The 20767-nt window shown below is 37.1% G+C and overlaps 1 protein-coding gene across 3 annotated transcripts in view; it reads left to right on the top strand.

Moving 5' to 3' along the window:
- Positions 1-20767, top strand: part of GALNT18 (polypeptide N-acetylgalactosaminyltransferase 18) — a 242093-nt gene that overhangs the window by 183762 nt on the left and 37564 nt on the right. For all 3 annotated transcript variants that reach the window (XM_072039438.1, XM_005017713.6, XM_021271059.4), the window contains 3 exons: positions 6839-7024; positions 10608-10745; positions 15617-15712. In XM_072039438.1, coding sequence (XP_071895539.1) covers positions 6839-7024; positions 10608-10745; positions 15617-15712 — 420 coding nt within the window. The remainder of the gene's footprint in view (positions 1-6838; positions 7025-10607; positions 10746-15616; positions 15713-20767) is intronic.

Here is a 20767-nt window from a genome sequence, read left to right as displayed (position 1 = left end):
AAGTCTCCAGTAGAATAATTTTTTTTTTGTTTTTTTTTTTTCCCCATTTTGCCCATGAATGCCTCAACAGGTAACCTGCAGCTACAGCATGTCTAATTATGCACACAGACAGCATTACCAGTTTTCCAGTGAATCATTTTTGCATTTTTGCTCTTTCTGGAGATTAACAGTTCCCACAGGAAAGTAAATGATTTATACTGCACCAGCAGTACGTGGCATCACTCTATCCTTCAAGGAAAGAAGAAGAGGCTCTTGGAGGTTTCTCACAGATGTTTTTTCACTGCTTACGCCTGTGTGGTTGCACATTACCAGCTGGGCATTAATATAGACATGTGGATGCTTTAAGAAAGGCAACTGTTGTTTGCAGTGGTTCAGAAAGGAGTAAAACTATTATAAGTCAATATGCACTTAAAAGTCTGTGGACTTAGGTCAGATGGAAATTAATTAGTGCATTATTATAAGCTAGCCTGATGTTTAATATCCCTGCTTTTTATGTCATAGCATGGTGGAAATGACAGTCTAACTACTGGTATTATGATCCTTCATGGATTAATCTGAGAAGGTTCCATGTTCTCACTAGTTTTAAGTTGATATGTGGCTGGAATTTAAACTTACAAAGAGTTTATAGTTCTGCAAGGCTGTTTGAGTTTGATTGAGTCATCTAACAAAGATCAGAGAAAGACCTATGTGAGAAGGCAAGGGATTGTTGTGTTGTAACAGAACTGATTAGGTGACCTAGATGGATTCTGCCAGGATCAAGTATGTTTGGGTCAAAGCTGCAAAAGCTAAATACCATCACATGTCACAGCGCTTTTAGCTTGGTGTTGTGGTTTAACCCAGCCGGCAGCTAAGCACCACACAGCCATTCACTCACTCTTCCCCCTCCCTCTCTGGGATGGGGGAAGAGAATCAGGAAAATGAAGCCTGTGGGTTGAGATAGAGACAGTTTATTGGGAAAGGGAAGGGGAAAAAGAAGGGGAAAGGGAAGGGGAAAGGAAGAGAAGGGAAGGGAAGGAAAATGACAATAGTACTGCTACTAATAATGTGTACAAAACAAATGATGCACAATGCAATTGCTCACCACCTGCTGACCAATGCCCAGCCTATCCCCAAGGAGCTGGGCCCCCCACCCTGTCCAGCCACCCCTGTATATTCCATACCATGACCCCAGATGGTATGGAATACCCCTTTGGCCAGTTTGGGTCAACTCTCCTGGGTCTGTTCCCTCCCAGCTCCTGCTGCACCCCCAGCCTGCCTGTTGGCAGGACAGAGCGAGAAGCTGAGATGTCCTCAGCTTGGTGTAAGCACTGCTCTGCAACAATTAAAACATCAGCGTGTTATCAGCACTCTTCTCATCCTAAAACATAGCACCCTACCAGCTACTAGGAGGAAAAATAACTTTGTCCTAGCTGAAACCAGGACACTTGGTCTTCTGGTACCAATCAAGTCTTCAGGATTAGTGCAAGATTAACAAGGTTGATCAAGCTGAGTGCACCTGCAGCAGAGGAGAGGAAGGCAAAAAAATCAATGAAGGGCAATGCAGTATGTTGCTCTGTGAGTACTTAACCAATGTTGATCTGGTAATTCAGTGTACTTCATTTTAACCTTTTAGGGTAAAAAGTGATTTATTTGACTTCCTACTCTTGACTTATACTTGGCAATGTAGCAGTGATTTATGTCAGTTACTTGCTGTGCCTAGCAATGAGATAGACACATTTGAAAAAGAACAGGATGAAGCCTTACACCCTAGTGATCCTTGAAGTGTGTTATCTCCTGGTAACACAAGGCATAGTGTAGTTTCCTGCAATTATGGAACAGCAACACAACATACGTGGTTTAACAATACATTGTAAAAGTTTTACAGCTCATGCAGATAAGTGCAAAATTAATCCCTGCAGAACAAAACAATTTTAAAAGTACACAATGAAGCAATTAACTAAAAGGGGAGGAAAACTACTGACAATTAAATATGGGAGGAATCTTTACATGTATTACTTTTTCAATTAGGATGTTTTATAAAGGCACAATTAATGTTAAATGAGGTCTATGAGACAGTTAATGATGAATTCAAAAGTAAGATTTAAGGGAAAATTTACATTTTAAAAATCAAGAGGACTTCTAGTTATGTTAAAGCCTTTTTATTTTCTTCTAAAAATTCTTTTAGATTGTGTATGGGGTGTTTTTGTAGGCTGTTTACAGTTCCATATTATCAGCTTGGTTCTGGAGAAAGGCTGTCATCACACATGAAGTTTACCTGAAAGCATGAAAGGCTGGTATGATGATGAGAAGTAGAATAGTCTTCAGAAAACTCATAGGGCTTCAGTAAAACAGATGAAGTAATTTTAAAAATCTCTTTCCAGTCTCTGATATACAACAGAATGCATGCTGTTCTGAGCTCTGACTGTTGGCAGTCAATTGAAATCGTTACACCCCCATTTCCCACTCTGCAGGAGTATCCACAGGGTCATGATTTTCTTCTCCAGCCCATTCAGCATCTAGAAGCAGGGAGTAAAACAGAGCTTCAGTAAGCAGTGTTTTGTTTGTTTGTTTGTTTGTTTTTTCTCTTCCTGGCTGCCTGTATTCTGATTTTTCAAATTCTGCATTTACATGACTCAGGCCAGGACTCTGCAGTTAATTCTACTGTTATGGCAGACTTCTTCAATGGGAGGAACCTGTTCAGGAACACTGCAATAAGAATAACTGCACAGGGATTCTTGGTGAATTTGGGGAAGGTTAGCCAAACCCAACAGTACTTACTGTAATTATTACAATTATTTGGTGAACGTTATCTGACTTTAGTGGAGATACACCTAAATAAAGATTCATGTGTTTCATCGAGTGACTACAGTTTTTAGGATTACAGAGCCAGATATACAAATATACATGACAACCCCAAAACCCTCAGGGTCCAATCCAAAACCCACCATATGCTACTGCAAACATGAACGTGGATTTCAGTGGGTTTTGTATGTGACCATCCTCCCTATCCTTTCTTCAGTCAGTTGTCAAAACACCAAAATAAAAATGCAGACTCAAAATGGTCGCAGACCCTGCTCATGGTATGGAATAACAATAGCTTTTTTCAATTTGTCTGTAAAGCATCAAGCTTATTATTGACTAATGCTAAATGGTTATTGATAACGTCAACGGTAAACAAGATTCAGATTTTTTTTTTGCATTAAATTGTTCCCCAAAATATATGTTTAAGATAATTGGTTCCTATTTGTTTTGTATCCATAGTAGTAATTAATTCACACTGACTTTTTGTTTGTTTGTATTTTTCTTCAGGGTATATCTTTAACGAGTTCTTCTAATTTCATCTTTAGCAAACTTTACAGAAGCTAGATACTGCTTCAGCTTTTTGAGAAATCCCAACAAACCACTTAATTATTAAAATGTTTTGTTTGCAGTCCAAATGAAATGACGGTTTCAAACAAGGTCACATAAGTTCTCAGAGAAACTGCATGATCTGTGTAAATATAATGAGTGCAGTACATGCTAATAAACTGCTCAACATCGTGTAGGTTTTTTTTTTATTAGATTAAGCTTCCACAACATGAAAAGAACACTCAGTAATTAAAGAGATAAAAAGAAACACTATTAATGAGGAAGTTTTATATCATTTTATAATGAAGTATAAATTAAATATTCAAGAGAGACATCAGCTTCAGAATTGTAATTGTTTTGATTAAACATGCAAATTCAAATATGTTTAAATGCAATTGAAAATAATTTACTAGAGGATGTGGATTTAAAAACACATAAATAGAACTGGAGATTCTTTGTCTAGTAAAGCATTTTCCAGAAGTGAATGGAATTTGCTTTGAGAAGTTATGACAAGATTAATGTAGACATTTGTAAGGATGTCACCCATCTGTGGTCCACACTGCAGGCTGTGCAACTGCTGTCATTACTGCCCTTATTTTGATGGGAATGAGTGATGGATGAACACAGTGATATTAGGGCTTATACCTGTAAAAATGCTTATGGAATCCATTTGGTGTGTTACTGCTTCTGCATCTGTCCTGTTTGTGCTGTCCCACTGGTCTGCCACCTGTGGTGGTCCTTTACTCCTTTAGCAGATTGTTGTGTTGGGCCATGACTTAGTTCTCTCTGCAGTGCTTTATGTGTCTTCCGCTTTCCTACTTTCAGTGTGAAGAATGTGTTTCTTGTTTGCTCTATGGGGCTACTTTACCCTTGCTGCACATAAATTCATGCAGATCTAATTCATGCAGGTCTGATGGGAGGTGTCTCTGCCCTTGGCAGGGAGGTTGGAACCAGATGATCTTTAAAGTCCTTTAAACCCAAGCCATTCTATGATTTTATGATATACTGCTAGTCCAGTTTTGGTTTATGTGAATCACATTTTCATGGATTGCAAGAGTTTTTTGCTCAGAAATGATAGGGTTTGCTTTTGAAGCTGTTCAATACAACACGTGTGTTCTGTCAGCATCTGTATTGACAGCTCCTTCTTAGCATTAAATTTTTAAGTTAATCCACAGTTATTGTAGAGTAATTAATTAGTCTTTAGAAATAGAACAAAGATTGTCAGTGTCTGATACAAGGGGGTGGCCACCAGATTTGGTTTATTAGAATTTATTCAGGTACTAGGTAGTTCTTATTTACAAACTGTATGGAAGACTTGGTCAACTTGGGGTGTTTTATGAAAGCACATATGACTTCATTATAAAGTCAAATTAGATTTTACCGATTAGTGAATCTGTACTAAAATTACACATGAATGCACTCTTTGAATTTTCATATTCTGGAAAAAAAAAAAGAGATATGTGGAAATACAGCTTCTTATAGACAGTGAACTGGCTGAGCTTGTTGTTAAGATGGCATTCAGTTCAGACTTAACTGAAAATCCCACAAAAGATTTCGTGTTAACTTGTTGTACTTGGAGAGAGGCCATCCCTATTTAAAATTAGCAAAGGCTAGGCAGAGTAGGCAGGGCATGTAGTAAGTGAATTGTGTTGACATAGGCTAAGTTATGACCATCTCCACGTCTTTCTTGTATTTTATTAAACTAATTTAAACAGTGTACAGTGAGTAACTGAAAATTTATAGTTGGATGTCAATGCTGTACTGAGATATAGCTTGGATCGCAAGCAGGCATTGAGTGAGCAAAGACTCACTCTACTTCACACTTAAACTTTATTACGAAATATAGCTGAACCATTTAGAATTAAACCATGGAGAAACTAGTATTTTTGTTAGCTTGGTAAACTGGATTGCCCACTTTATATGAAAATTAAAAAGAACACAAATGCTATTTCAAGATTATTACTTATTCCTGTGCCAGATCAATGGCCTATTTCTTTTTAAATATTTATGAACATCTCAGTTTCGCTTTGATGTTGGTAGTGATTAAATTTATGTATTCTTACAGTTTTCCAAGTTAGGGACACAAGACATGCTGAAGTCTTTTCAGCTCCCTTCTTGACTGTACCATAGGTCCATGGGATAGCTGATCTTCCGGAGAGCTTTGAAAATCAAGGCTCTATCTCTTCTCCCAGCATATGCCAAATGCAATTAGGCACCGGTTCAGAAAAGGCTTTGTAAACATTCTGAATCCATGCCACATTTTCTGGTCTCAGGTGCTGCCAAATATCTAAATGCTGTATTCAAGCCAGATGTCTAAATATATAAAATGAATGACTGAACAAAGTGCCTCCTTAGTAGAGCCTATAGGGCAGACATACTTGAAGGGTCTGAGACCAGCTCCAGATTGTGAATTTCTGCCAACCCACATCCCTGAGCACTGGCATGGACACCAGATTATACACTCTTGGATGAGCTGGACAGGGAAAGGAGCACCTCGCTTTCATTTTTTTGCTATTTTGGTATACAACACCAAACCTCAGGAATCTCTGCTAGCAGTATCGTAAGACAAACTCCTTCATTCTCATAAGGCATGTATCAAAAGGCAAACTCCTTCATGCTTACTTTTCAGTGCAGTATGCCTATCTCTGGAACACTGAGGGACTTGTTTGATAGGATCAAACAGTTTGAGTACATACAGGTTTTCATATGAACAGCATCCACTAAGCCATTAAGAATCTGCTGTCTTGATCTTTTTAGGAAATTCACATAATACAAGATGCACAGGAAAAGAACTTGCATGTAAAGTATTTCAGCTACATCACTGACTGTTAAGGCTTCAGATGTTGTTTTCTCTTGAAGTGAAAGCAAAGAAGGAAATCAGAAATTAATATAATACTCATGATAAATGTTATGCGCATTAGCTCAACTGTGATACTGGTCAAATCTGAAACACACTTGAGCAGGTATACTAACCTACATTATAAGTGTATTATCATTTGTAAGAATAACGTGTGTTGAAATTGTTCACAGAACATTTTAACTAGATAATCTTCCTAATCTTTTGCACTCCCCAAAAGAAATAAACTTGATCCTTTCTATGTTTACAGAAATAGCATAAGATGAATATATATGATCTTAAAAATTCCATTGGGTTAGTTTCTCTGTAATGTAAGGCTGGCTAGCCCCAGATTCTGAACATTGCATGTATGTGTTGAGAGGGACTGTGCAATCTAAGAGAAATAGCTGCAAGGCTTTAAAACTTGAACCCAGATGCTATTGTATTTGGATGCCTTATACATAATTTTATTAATAATCTTGAGGATAGCTAAATTCATCCCAGAAGATTGTAATGGGTGGCTAATGGTAATATGCAAATTCTGTAGGAAGGTAAGTAGTGGTAATAATTCATGGTAAGGGAAGGTAATAATTTTCTCCTCCCACAACTGTCTAAAAACGCCACTGGCAGTGGTATAGGGAGCTGTCACTAGCAGGCTGTATTTTCTCTTCCTAGGTGTGGCAGTGTGGTGGGAGTGTTGAAGTTCTACCTTGCTCAAGGATTGCCCACATTGAAAGAGCACATAAACCATACACAGAAGATCTAACTGCTCATGTCCGGAGAAATGCACTAAGGGTGGCTGAAGTCTGGATGGATGAATTTAAGAGCCATGTCTACATGGCATGGAACATACCTCAAGAGGTAAGTCACAAAAGCCTGTGTTTGCAAGCTTTGGGTTTACAGCATTTGGGATTTGGTTCCTACTCTGAATTTTGATTTTCTGCTAGGAATTTTTTTGTTGTTATTTGTATACATGTGTAAATATATGTCTTAGGTATAGACATAAAATATGTCTCTACATATATTCTTAAATACAGACATACATTCATAAATGTATGTAGCTGTATCATATTCTAGAAGTGATTCCTTTGTCTGCAGGTTCCTTAAAAATGAATTTCTTGACAACCTCACTGACAATTCTGCATGGAGACTAAATTTAAACTAGTAGTTGTAGAAGAAAAAAAAAAAATTTCCCAGATTTTGAAGGGAAGCTACTAAAGGGCAAGGAGTGTTAACATCTATCAGTACAAAAGTGGTTGTATCAGTTGTTATTATTTATTAAATGGAGGTGTCCTGACTGCACCAATGTATTGGGAAATAAGCCTTTTATACTAAATTTTAGAACTAATTTGTTAAATAAATGAAATATAAATGTAGTTTGTGGATTGAATTGATTTCTTCAGGTCACCAAGTCTGTCAAGATGTTTGCATGCTAGATCTGGTACTGGCAAAACTGATTTAATTTATAGTTTCAAAGAGGGAAAAAAAAAAGTATTCTTACTTTTTTCTTCCATGTCCATTATTTTTCAACCACAATTGCACTAATCATTGCACGAAACTGCTTAAATAGCTTGTAATGCAGATTATATTCTCTTTTCATTTTCACAAAGGCTATTGCTGTCAAACAGCAGTGCAGACTTAAAAGCTGGAGACGGCAAGTGCTAAATCGGTTTTTAATAGTACTAGCCTCTTCTACAATGTAAGGAGTTGTCTTTGTTGTAGGGTAAAATCTATTAATTTTACCCTACAGAACCAAGCATAAACAGCCAGTATCTACAGAACCATGCATAAACAACCTTCATTTTTATTTCTTACCACTGTCAAAAACTAAATAAGCACATACATAGCCACATATTTATTCAAAATACACAGGGAAATGTCTTATTTTTCACAACTGAAATAGACCTTTAAAGCCTGAGAATACTCATTACCTAGTAATTACTACAGGATGTTTGGAGACAATATGGGACCCTTATGACCATCAGAGGTTTTCCCTGTCAGATGGGGTCTGCACCTTAGAGGTGAGCCCATTCAAGTGATGTTCATCCAGCTTCCGTCTTTTGCCATATGGAAAATTGCGAAGGAATTAAACAAGCACTGGGACTTTGTTTTGTTCTGACAGTCTGATGTGTGCTCAAGTACCCCAAGTCAGTTGTATAATTCAAAGCTGTTTTAATCATCTTTGTGTTCACTGTGCGAGGCCTGGTGCCAGAATCAGGTCATAAGCTCTTAGGAGCTTTGGGACTTTCTTTTCCTTTCCCATGCTAAATTTTGCTAGTACTAAACAGATTCTAGAGCAGTAGGAATTGGGCATGTGTTTAAGAAAGTCTTCTGACCTTTTACAGGGAAGAGGAAAATAGCACAAAACTATACTTACAGGCACTGTAATTGAATCAGTCAGTATATAAAGAAAATCTACGTCATTAGTGTGAGACTGCTTTTGTACATCAAAGGGTTAGGAGCAATGCAGTCTCCAGCTGGTATAAAAACATCATGAGAAAGGGGTATGCAGTGTAACGTTATATAAAAAATAACTTACATCTTGTGGGACACTTTTAATACAGACTTCCATTAGGCAGGGTGCAAAGATGCACTCTATGAAAGGCTGGATGGGGATGGACTAGGTCAAATTCAGATATTGGACTGGGTAGCAATATTTTCGTTTCATCTTTGCTTATCTCAATATTAAAGGTGAAATGCAGAAGAGAGAAAATCTTCAAAACAAACATAGCATAAGCTGAGCCAAAAGATGTCAATACATGATCGTGAGAGACGTGCAGAGGACAGATGGATAGCATGACTAAGTACAGTTTTACAAGCGGATAACTACAGCAGTAATTGTCTACCCAGAAGCAGATGAAATAGTGCACTGGTAATGGACAGAGTGGATCATTTAAATGTAGTTATAACAGTTGGGACTTTCCATAAAATATGTTATTCCAAGATGTTAACCACATGGCCTGTTTTTTCCATGGAAGAATTCCCAAATCTGTGGAAAGCCCCACGATCCAATGTTTCCAAAGATTTTTGTCTTTGAAAGCTAATAATAATAAAGGGAGTTTGACTCATTTGGCAGTGTGAAATGACTGCCCTCTTGGGATCTCTGTGTGTGGCTCTGAAGTACTAAAGGCTTCTAATGGGGATCTCAGATACCATGGTGATTTCTGCATCATAACTGCTTAGATAAATAGATTTGGAAAAGCACTTAAAACCCCAAGGAAAGATTTTTCAAGTGTCAAAAACAAGCTATGCTCTGCATGTGTCCTCTCCTATGTTTGTTTTTTTTTTTTCTTGTTTTTTTTTTTTTTTCCTCCCTTCCCATTACATTCTCCACTTTGAAGGAACACACTCAGTTGTTCCTGGTGTTAAAGCCAGTGTGCCATGTGTAAGCTGTTTTCCATTTCCAGCTGCATGGAAGTATATGATTACTGAGGCCCCAGATGCCCTTTCTTACCTCATACAATAAAATGTGAAGAAACAAACTTTGCTTCATGCAAAGTTGCATGAGAAAGGAGCAGGGATGCAATAGACCAATTTAGAGGGGAGGGTGTTTTTTTTTAAATAGATATCTTGTGCCTAACAAAATTTTTGGGATATTTCTTGCCCAGCAAAGTCTGCTATTTAAAAGAAAGATTATTTATCCTGCATTTTGTTCTGAGGCAGAAGAACATAGAGCAAAATGTCTCACTTTACTTCCTGTCAAACATTAGCCATGGATTTGCACTTAGATCTCTCTCTAAAAATTTCTGTTGCATGATTTTAATGTGATAAAGTATTGATTTTTATATACAAGGACTTTATGAAACTCACGTTTTATGATCTACAAAGAAGTATGTCACATGAAATTAGGTTAGCCAGAAACGTAAAGGGGAATAAAAACTGGGGGAGAGAACATTCTGCCATTGCTTCTAACAAAAATATCAACTTCTCTTTTTACATTACCACAGAAATATAATAAGTGATATTTCAGAAAGGTGAGCAGAGCTTCTGCTCTTTCCAGTGAAGCAATAAACCCAGACTTCAGAAATGGCCAGAAAGTGTAATATACTAATGATTAGACAACAGTGGGATGCCAGCAATAAAGTTGTTTCCAGGGCTACTTGCTTCCTGCTGCCAGTTGCTTTTGGATTTGGAAAGTGCCAGGAAATTAGAGAACAACAGTTATATTCATTGAAAGCTAGATCTAAACCCCACTGATTTCAGTAAGAGTGTTTCCTTTGACCAGAGCAGACTTTGAAAGAGACTCCACCATGGTGACCTATATTATATTTGTTAAGGGCACTTACAGAATGTGTGGGTAACACAAACACTCTGTGGCCAGCAGGTGGTGATTATCATAAGTCCTGGTCATCTTTGCAATGACGAGAGACTCTGAGTGATCAATTTATACAGAAGAAAGTGTATCACTGTTGTATTTCCTACTTTTTCTGTTCTTTATGTGCAGGACTCTGGAATTGATATTGGTGATATTTCTGAGAGGAAGGCCCTGCGGAAGAAACTCCAGTGCAAGACCTTTAGGTGGTATCTTGTCAGTGTGTATCCAGAAATGAGAATGTATTCAGATACTGTTGCCTATGGGGTGGTAAGGATCTTGTTTACATTTCCTATTTTAAAAAGGTGTTGGGGAAAAAGGGAGTAATCATGGAAGTAATTCATGAAGACAATGCCTGCCTCCAAGTAAAATAATAAGATAAACTTTAAGTCACTAAATTATTTGTTAGACTGGTTAGTTGACAGAGATTGCTGCTCTGCTGTAGTTCATGCTGAGATACTCTGTACGCTGTCTTCATCCCAGATATTTTTTTTTTCATTTTGTTCCATGGCTTGCATTCCATTCGATATTGAAAACATGATTTTTTAGGCATATTGGAGATGTCTGTTGGAAGGATTGCAATCAGCAGGTGAATTAACAAAACAGGCTCAAGATCTCAACTGCTGGCTACTTAATATTGTAGCCAGCGCCTCAAATGTTTCTATTTTGGGATTATCATTGTCATTACTTGTGTGACACTAGTACCCTTGTCTGTGTTGAAATCATGCTTGAGTTGCACTGTGCTAATTAAAGCAGAGACAATTCTTGCCCCTAGAAAACCGACAATCTAAACAGAGAGGATAGGTGTGCATGACATGGAAGATGAACATAGTAAGTTAATATGGGCACATAATAAGCTAGTAGAGTGAGGACGTCCTTTTCACATTCTCTATCCAGTATTATATTCACAAGAAATTTATTTCTGTGAATTCAATTTGTTGTTTTTTGTTTGTTTGTTTTTTGCATGCACATAACAGTTAGTAAATGTAACCACTAAGAGTTATAGTTACATCTCATACAAGTGAAAGATTTTGTTTGAGACATTTCTCTCCAAAAAGAAGTCTGAGTTCTGCAGTTTGCCAATGTGCCTCTGAGAAGACTGTGAATGTCCCCTAGAGCAGCAGCGCTTTTACAGCAATTAAAGTGATTATACATGTATGCCCCACAAAGTTCCATGACCCCTTTGATGATCAACTGAAATGATTGTGCTGGCTTTTCGTACAACCCACAAAGAAAACACTTCCAACAAAGATTTAGGCCATTGTTAAATGTGTGACATAATGGTTAACTTCCAAAATAGCTCAAAACAATGCCAAAATCAGACCTGTGTGCAAGGAGCCTCTTCCATTGACTCAGCGGTACCATGATCATTATTAGATGGTGGTGCAGAATTTCCTGAGGAGAAGGAAGTATAGCTGCTGATAGGTGCATGATTCTGCTTGCAGGTACAGATTAGATAAGGTACTTGTTGCATAGTCTTAGTATTAACTCAGCATCGTGTAAAACAAAATGAAAGACAGTGAACAGTCACCTATGATTTTATATTCTGCTAAGACTTTTTCATTGGCCTTTGAAAGCTTTTGCTGGCTATATGCAAAACAAAAAGAATCAGGAGAGTTCATTACAGAAATACTGAACTCACTGGTCAGCAGAACATGCACATTTAGGTACTGCATAATAAAACACATGATCCCGTCTTTTGTCTGCAGAACATTTGTAGCCTCATCAGCTAAATGAGATGTGAGGAGTGATTTCATTATTTGTACTACCACAAAAGGAGTGGTGGACAGCTGTGGCCAAGTATCTGTACTTGGGAGAGTATTTTATGAAACACACAGGCTGCTGTTTTATGAAATGCTTCTATGAAATAAAAAGGTACAGTGCCCCAATCTTTACACTAAGAGCTCCCGTGATCTCTAGTCTTCCTTCGTGTCCACTTTCCTGTTCTCTTGCAAGGAGAAAGGTGTGATATTTCAAAGAAAGTCAGCTGCTTGCTGATTCTCGTAAGTGCTTCTATTCATGAACTGTTTTTAATTTATTTTTGTAGAAATACTAGCATTACCATTAATTTAAAAAATAAAAATTACAGAAGCGATCTGATTAGGCATTGTTTGAACATCCAGAAATGAAAAGCTAAGAATGGAGACATTTTCCTCTTGTGTTGTTCGAAAGGACTGAAGTTAGGTATTGCGATATCCTAGCATGGTATTAGATTACACGTGCAGTAATTAATTTTGCCAAATACAGTAGAATGAAATTATGCACAGAAAACTATATATATAGTTTAAATATGTAGCCTTTCATTTAAAAACATTGTGGGATGACTTGGTTTGGTGGGGGTTGTTTTCTCTTTTTTAAGATGATGGATGTGCATTTCCATTGTTTTCAACTATTTCTCTTGAAATATCCATTGAATACCAATTCCAGAGCCCACGGAAGTAATTATTTGGGTTACATTCAAAAGTTAACAGCACGCTGTGTCCATAGAGAAAAATGATTTGTTTATTTTAAACCTGCAGATTTGTCTCTCTGTCGTTTCAGAAGTTGGGACTAGGTTTGGGGAAATAAAAGTTTCCAGAGCTCTTTTTCTTCCTAGGTACTTCAGATGTGACATAATTAGAAAAATGACTATCGGTCCTGACAATTCTAGAACTTCCAGATCCCTCTGTCAGGAAGAGAATATAATACAGTAGCACTGGCAAAATACTGGTCTGAGAATCAAAGATTTGAGGATTTATGAATTCTGCAGTACATTCAGAATTAGGAGAAAGCAACATAAGTGGGGCCAGAAGAATTTTGTGTAGGGCTAGTTCCCTGATTCTAGCTGCATGTTTGAGAAAATTTTGCAAATACAAAATTTCAGTAGTATATCTCTGTATACTGTAAGGCTGTTAAGTTTAAAAGGGAGCAAGTGGTAGTACTAATTATTTCTTTGGGGTTTTTATTTGTTTGCTTGTTTGTTTTCAGTGGGGGTACTGACAACCTAGTTATATTTTGGGTTATAATTAAGTCTCGATAGTCTAGAACTGCATTATCGACTTAATTTTGGGTTGCCACGTAGCCATTAGATTTTGGAAAGGGACAGTTCCTAAGAATCTTGTGACTTTGTACAAGAGTATGTGGTAGCTTCTACATGGGCCTCAGATTTTGAAACAAGTCTTGTAGTCATCGGGGCAATGTTTTTTATTCCCGGTTTTCTGTAGTATTTATTTCTCTAGGAACATTTTATCTTAATTGTAGAGTTGTTTGGGAAAAGAGTTTGAGCAATTCAGTCTGGAAAGCTCCTGTTATACCTCTGTTTTCAAAGGGGTCTAGCATTTTGTTTCTTTTTTTCTGTAGTGCCTGATCACTGGTACTGCTGTTGTTAGGGTTAAGGTCATGGTTCTTTTTACAGCTTGGGAACCTACAGTCTCTGAATCTGTTTTACTGCTGGGCCAGCCCTTTAAGATAAGTCATACGCTGATGTTGGCCAAGGCAGGTGTGTTTTGCTTCCTTTATCATGGGAATTATTTTGGGAAAGGTTATAATACTCAGGTTAGGACGAGTGGTAGAGTTTGAGTTTGTGGAAGAGGTTTTAGAAAGCTGAAGTCAGTTATGGATGCAGGCTTGAATAAATAAGGCTTGTATTTATCACTGATCTGGATAAAGTGCTGCCTAATATCTGATTACAATTAGAGTCATGGTTGTGGTTATGCTTAAGGCTAATGGATATAAAGATTAGAGAGAGGAAACTTCACTTAATTCTTGAAGCTTGCAGCTAAGAATAAGACCAATATTATCATAGAATCATAGACTGGTTTGGATTGGAAGGGACCTTAAAGATTTGATTTGCCCTTGGTGAAGCCATGTTGGCTGTCACAAATCACCTTACATTCTTCCAAATTCCTTAGTGTAGTTTCCAAGAGGATGATCTATGATCTATGATCTATGATCTTCCCAGGTGCAGAGGTGAGGCTGACCAGTTGGTAGTTCCTAGTGTCTTCCTTTCTATCCTTTTTAAAAAATGGGTGTGATCTTTCCCTTTTTCCAGTCACACATTGATATTGAGCGTGTATTTTTCTCTCTGATATAGAGATTTGTCATGTCTGTTACCAAAGTTAATTAGGTTTGGAGTTAAGATTTGGAAACTTTGTGAAGATGAGTTTATGTTGATTTTATTCACTGCCTGACTTCAGTCTCTGTCTTGTCCAGTTCTTACATACCACTGCACTTTTGGATTTCCTTTCTAAGCATATCTATTTATTTTTCTCAAAGGAGGTCCCTGTACACAGCTGACAGGACTGCTCAGTCTCTGATGGTTGCAAACTACATTGCCTCTTCACTCACTCCATCAGACAGTTCTCTGAACCAGTCTTATACCACTGAACACCTTTGTACATGCCCATGGTATGCAACCCACATCTTTGGCATTACACTCTACAAAGACCTTTTAGCCACCTGTGCTCATTAATTTAGCAGTTCACTTACAGAAAATTCTGTCTCAGCATTGCATAGGTAACATATAGGGATTAGTGAAGAACCAGGCCAAGTGCTTTGCAGTCCTTTCATGGTTGGATTGCTCTAGAAGGGTTAGTCCTGAATAATGCGAAGCAGAGCTAATGCATACCAATTGGCTAGAAGTCTCTAAGTGTCAGCAGAAAGGATTTTTTGAATTACTTCCAGAAATCAAACGAATCTCCTGAGTGATTCTGAAAAACAGTTTTATTAGAGGACTTTCTCTGTTTAAAACTCCATCCATACTCCTCAGCTACCTTAACACTGTTTAAATATAAATATATATATAATAAAATAAATAAAAAACTAACTCTTTTATATATAGTGTGTACCTTAGAAGCATAGATTTTTCTATAAAAATATTTAAAAACATATTTATAGAAAAAAAATATTGCTCTCTGAAGGCTTTTTGACATCTACCTCCCTGAAATCTTGTGCAACATTATTAAAATCAGTAGTGTTAGATAATCTACAAGGAAGTACTTAGTCCAGGTGCTTCACATATCTTCACTTCAACAAGTATTTTTACTTCTGCATATTTCAAGTACATATGATTTTATTGGAAAAAAAAAAAGAAGAATGTAATCATACTTTTTTTTTTTTCTGATCTAAGACCTGCTTGATCTCTTTCTTTTTGTTTATTTTAGCTGCAGAATTCCTTGAAAAGTGATTTGTGCCTTGATCAAGGGCCAGACACAGAGAATATCCCAATCATGTATATCTGCCATGGAATGACACCACAGGTTAGTTTGGCTAATGATGTCGCGTATATTGCTGCTGCTTTTTCTAGACTGATTAAGAGGAACCGTCATGTACCTGTCACTGTTTTCCTGCAACAAAACCTCCTTATGCTGTTTAGTATCTCTATTACAGAAAGCTAGAAAATTAATTCTGCCCTAAGTTAGGAATTACTGACATAGTAACACTTTGATAATGAAGTTTGTTCATTCATTCTGAAAGAATTTAAGAAATATGAGAGTCAGCATTGACACAGTTTTGTTGATAAAAAGTTTTCATTTCTGATGTGTGTGGTATGTGAATGACAATGCATTTTAAAATACTTTATGCACATACATGAGTATATTCATAGTTTATACATTATCTGAAACATCTTTACTTGATATGTTTACTGTCTCATTTTCAAAAATCTGAAATGTACAGCCCCCTTCTTCACTAATGTACAGCCCCCATCTATGTCAAAAACCAAAACCCAATCACCAAATCTCTTTTTTTAAACCTCCTTTTTTTCTTTCTCTGCTGTTGTTCTGTTACTCTAGTATGTGCCAAAGACTAAAATTACCTTCTATTTTCTATTTCTTTCTATTTTCTTACATAACATTAGTATTTATTAACTTGGCAAACAAGAGGATAAAAGCTCCCTGAGTAGCCAAGCATCTGGGCATAGGTGAAAGCGTTTCTAGGCAAATCCTGACAGTAATAGTTATATTTTGCATCATCTAGAACATGCTTGTTAAAGTCAGATGTGCAAATTATGTAACACTGAAAAGTAACATATGCAAAAGTGGCATAAAGAAAATGTATGTATTTGTGAAAATGATTGGAGCCTCTGAAAAATCCCTCTAGTTTGAATTATTTTTTTCTTTGACAACCTCATTTATTTTCTCAGAAGGGGCCCTATTGTGCTCTACTTAAATAATGTAGTTTTAGCAATGAAATTGTCAGTTATGTGTATTGACAAAACAGTAAACAAATGATCTTAATATTTTAGATATAAACTTTGAGCAAAAAAGTAATCTTGTCCTCTGTACCTGGATATCTTATCTGGAAGCATGAATTTGGTAAAATGCAGGTGAGATTCTGTACTTCCTTGCCGAGTTTCACATGCTATAACTGTGTTTTGTAGTGACTTCCTTTGTGAGGGCCTTTAATATTGATCACTAGTGACATCATGTTTGAGTAAGTTATGAATGATAAGGACAAAAATATCTGAATATCCCATCCATCAGACCCATTCATTGCAGGGGCTGTAGCTTGTCACATAATTACGTAGTACCCACTGTTTGCCTCCAGGATGTTTTTAAGCTAGTCCTTAGCGTTAGCTAAGGAACTGTGTAATTCACTCAGAAGCCAGAGCCATTTACTAAATCTTTTGGGATGGTTCTCTAACTCTATTCTGGCATATCATCTGTGATGGTAACACACTACAGTCATAGTTGTAAAATCCAACTAGAAATTTTAATTATAGTGAAGAGGCAAACAACAATAACAACAAAAAGTTGCTTCAGTAAGCACAGTTCAGTATTCACCAGATAAAGAACTACCTTTGAATGTCAGCTGAAGTTCAGGATAAGTGAGATAGTGATGAATAAATGACAGAGGGAAAAGGGAAAATTCTGTAGATAAGATTCTGATCCTTTCATAATTACAATATGGACTGTGTCTCCTTCCCGTTACTATATATATTTTGTAACAAATGGTGATTAAAACAACAACAACAAAAACATGAATATGGCACATATACAAGCCAGATCCTGGTAACGAGTGAAAACTGTAAGAGCACAGTCTTTTCTCTGTGTTACAATTACTTTAGAAATAGGGAAAGCTCTAACAAAAAATATTTCTCATACTTCTAAGAGAGATCCATTGCACATACACAAGCAGAAATACAGCCACATGCATTTCCTCTAGCATATCAGAAATATTTGAATAAATATTCTATTTAATCTTAGTGAACCTGCTAGTAAGTACAAAAGACACAGGTAAGATGTTTGCTGTATTCTAGTAGTGGCGAAATGTTGTATGAAGGGGATTACTTAGCTCACTTGTCAGTCCTTACAGAAACAACTTAGTCAAAAAGTTTAGTCTTACAGTTCAGGAGTGTTTATATGACTGAAGGTTTTGGTGAAGCTGGTACTAGTTCTGGTGCAAAGCTTTGCTGTCACAGCTATACCACTTACTTTTTCAGAGCTAGATCTGGCTGCCAAGATCTATTTCCTCCAATGCAGTTTAATCTGTTGTTTGTAGTTATTGCTATAGCCTCTCTTCTAAGCTGAGTAACTTTTTTTTTTTTTTTTTACTTTTTTTCCTCCAATACTCTCTTTCAAATGTTTTTGGATTCTTAGCTTTCTGTGTGGGAAATAGCTTAGATGAGCTATTTGACATCAACTAATCGTTTCTGGATTGTATATATGGATAGTTTTCTTTCAGCATGTTTCATTCACTGAAGAAAAAAGGTAACTGTGTACCTGCCATAAAGAACGTACTTCGTCTTTTGCAGACAATATTGAAAACAGAGTAATATAGTTTACCAGCAGTAGTTAAAACAGGTTCCTACTATACAGCAGTGGTGGTGAAAAATGTTGCTTTAGTTGTATGAAACATAGCTCAGAAGCTAAGCACAATGGCCTGCAGTTCTTGGCCAAAGACGGTGTACTGGATACAGACAGCCTGGGGGGATGTAAAGAAGCAGATCCCCTTCCATGTGATGATAGAGGGAAACTGGAAAACTGGGAGATGTGGTAGACTGGGAAGGGAGAAGGTGACAGGAGAAGGTGACAGTTCAATTCTTGAACTTTAAGGAGCAAAGCCACTCTTCAGTCATACGTTTAGACCTTAAAGAGCTCTATTTCCAGCAGTGCCCGTTTTGCATGCAGAAGTTGATTGCTTGTAGCTGCAGTAAGAACATGCCCCAGGCTCAAGTGGGTTCTCTTCCTAATTCTGGGAACTGTCTGGGCCTGAATGTTTGGTGTTGTTTAAGACCACTGTTTAGTCAGGCCTGCAATCTTAAAGGCAGACTGGTGACAGTATGTCACTTGCATTAAATCTTCTCCTGAGTATTTGGAAGATTCTTTGCTTAAATGAAAAACCACATTATTAGAATCTTTATGACTGTTGGATAATAAACAAGTACCATCAGTCAATGATATGGTAAGTTTTAAGTCCAGATTTACATTGAAAAGTGCTTGGGACTGAGGGGAAAATGGGCATTTCTGTGTCTTCCCTTGTTCAGTTGCTTCTGGCTCATATCTTTCTCAACTGATAAGCAGTTAAACCAGGAATCCCATCCAAGGATGTGAAAGTCAATATAAAACAGTTAGATTGTGAGGAACTCAAGTTGAGGACCAGTGTCAGAAGACTAGATTGGGTGGGAGAAGTACTAGAAAAGAAATGCAGGTGAGAAGGGACACCCACCCATTCGTATTCTTTCATGTTCTTGCAATAGATTGCAGAACTGACACTCAGAAACAAATGACTACAGCCCTATCCTATGAATTATTGCTTCTCTACTGAAAGCAATGGAAGAAAGCCATGCCAATAAGCAGAGCTGTGCCAGCTTACACTGCATGAGGCCCTGACCTGAAAGCTTCATGTTGCATTCTAAGCACAGCGTGTGAAGTACTGGAAGCAGCAGTTACAAGAACTCTCTTGAGCTTCTAAAAGCTCTTTGTATGATTTATGAGTGCTCCTTTTTAAATGTTATTCATGTATATTTTCATAAAAACTAATTTTTCTTCAGTGTAATTTTTTAGCATGGTGGTTGTTTGTAGACAGATACTTGTTAATTTGTAAACAAGAACATAGTAAAAATAGCTATCACTGAAGGCATTTTTACTCAGTAAAAAAGTACAGGATTGGTCACAAACAGCAGTTATTTGGTGAACCCCAATTTGTAAACTCCTGGAGAGGGAACCATTTGTAGATATTCATCAAGTAATTACCAAAATAATTAAAATAGCTTGGCAAGCATCTTGGAGGGGGAAAAAAAAAAAGCGAAAGAAAGAGAAAGAAATCTGATAGTTTATTTTCAATGAGTAATGTAGACATCTCCAGAGCAAAACTAATGTGATCTTCAGCTAATTGAGACATTACAAATATAAATATCTCAAAACTGAGTTTTAATAGAGCCTTAATTGTACTAAGTCTGTTAGTGTGAAAATTTTTCTTCAAATCCCCGTGTCTAGTAAGATTTGCATTGTGTTGGACAATCATCTCTGCTAGGAATGCTAGGAGAATAACCATGTACTTTGTTAGAATGAGCATTAAGAGAATTTGGAAGCAGAAGCACTAGCCCTCTTAGGAGTGCCTTTCTGTGTATCTGAAGTACTCTGACCAAGAACCATTATAAACCATACTATAATGAGAAATTAACAGATAAAATATGATTATATCCTTCCCTACGGTTCAGTCTTCCCATGGCACCTTTCCGTTTGCTTTAAAAATAAAATCATGGAAGTACTGATGCTGCTTTCCCCTGACAGTCTCGATTCTGCTGCCAACAGTGCACCACAATACTGCTGTCAAGAAAAGTATTAGATAAGGGAATTTCTGAAGTTTGAGAACAGCGTATAGCTGGGATGACTCAGATCTCTAGATGGCTTATGGATGAATACCTGTGTTTTTTCTCCTGCAGTTGCAAATTAGAGAAATAATAATTATTCCAGACCCAAAATACAGCATTCTTAGAAAATATAATGACATACTTGCACTTCATATATATATATTTTTTTTTTTTACTTTTTTTTTCTATGTGGAAGTAGGGCCGTGTTTTTATGCGAGTGTGTGAAACATGTAAGTGTTGCAAAGTAAGGCTCTTGTGTAAGAAAATCATGAACCAGATGGCCCCACATTTAGCAGCCACTGATACTAGCACGTTTCACGAAATAATGAAGAGAAAAAAGCCTGCTGATTTGGATCGATGATTGACCCTTCAAACTTGAAAAATCACTGCCCTGAAGATGAAACATACAATAAACACTTTCAGGGAGCTTTTTCTAAGAAAGAAAAAGCAGCAGAGCAGCTGCTTTAACAGCTGTCAGTCACTTGCTACCTAAGGATGG

Source organism: Anas platyrhynchos, chromosome 5, assembly GCF_047663525.1.
Source record: "Anas platyrhynchos isolate ZD024472 breed Pekin duck chromosome 5, IASCAAS_PekinDuck_T2T, whole genome shotgun sequence".
In the NCBI taxonomy this organism is placed as follows: domain Eukaryota; kingdom Metazoa; phylum Chordata; class Aves; order Anseriformes; family Anatidae; genus Anas; species Anas platyrhynchos.
Note: the sequence above shows the minus strand (reverse complement) of the source record. Positions and strands in the feature narration are given on the sequence as shown.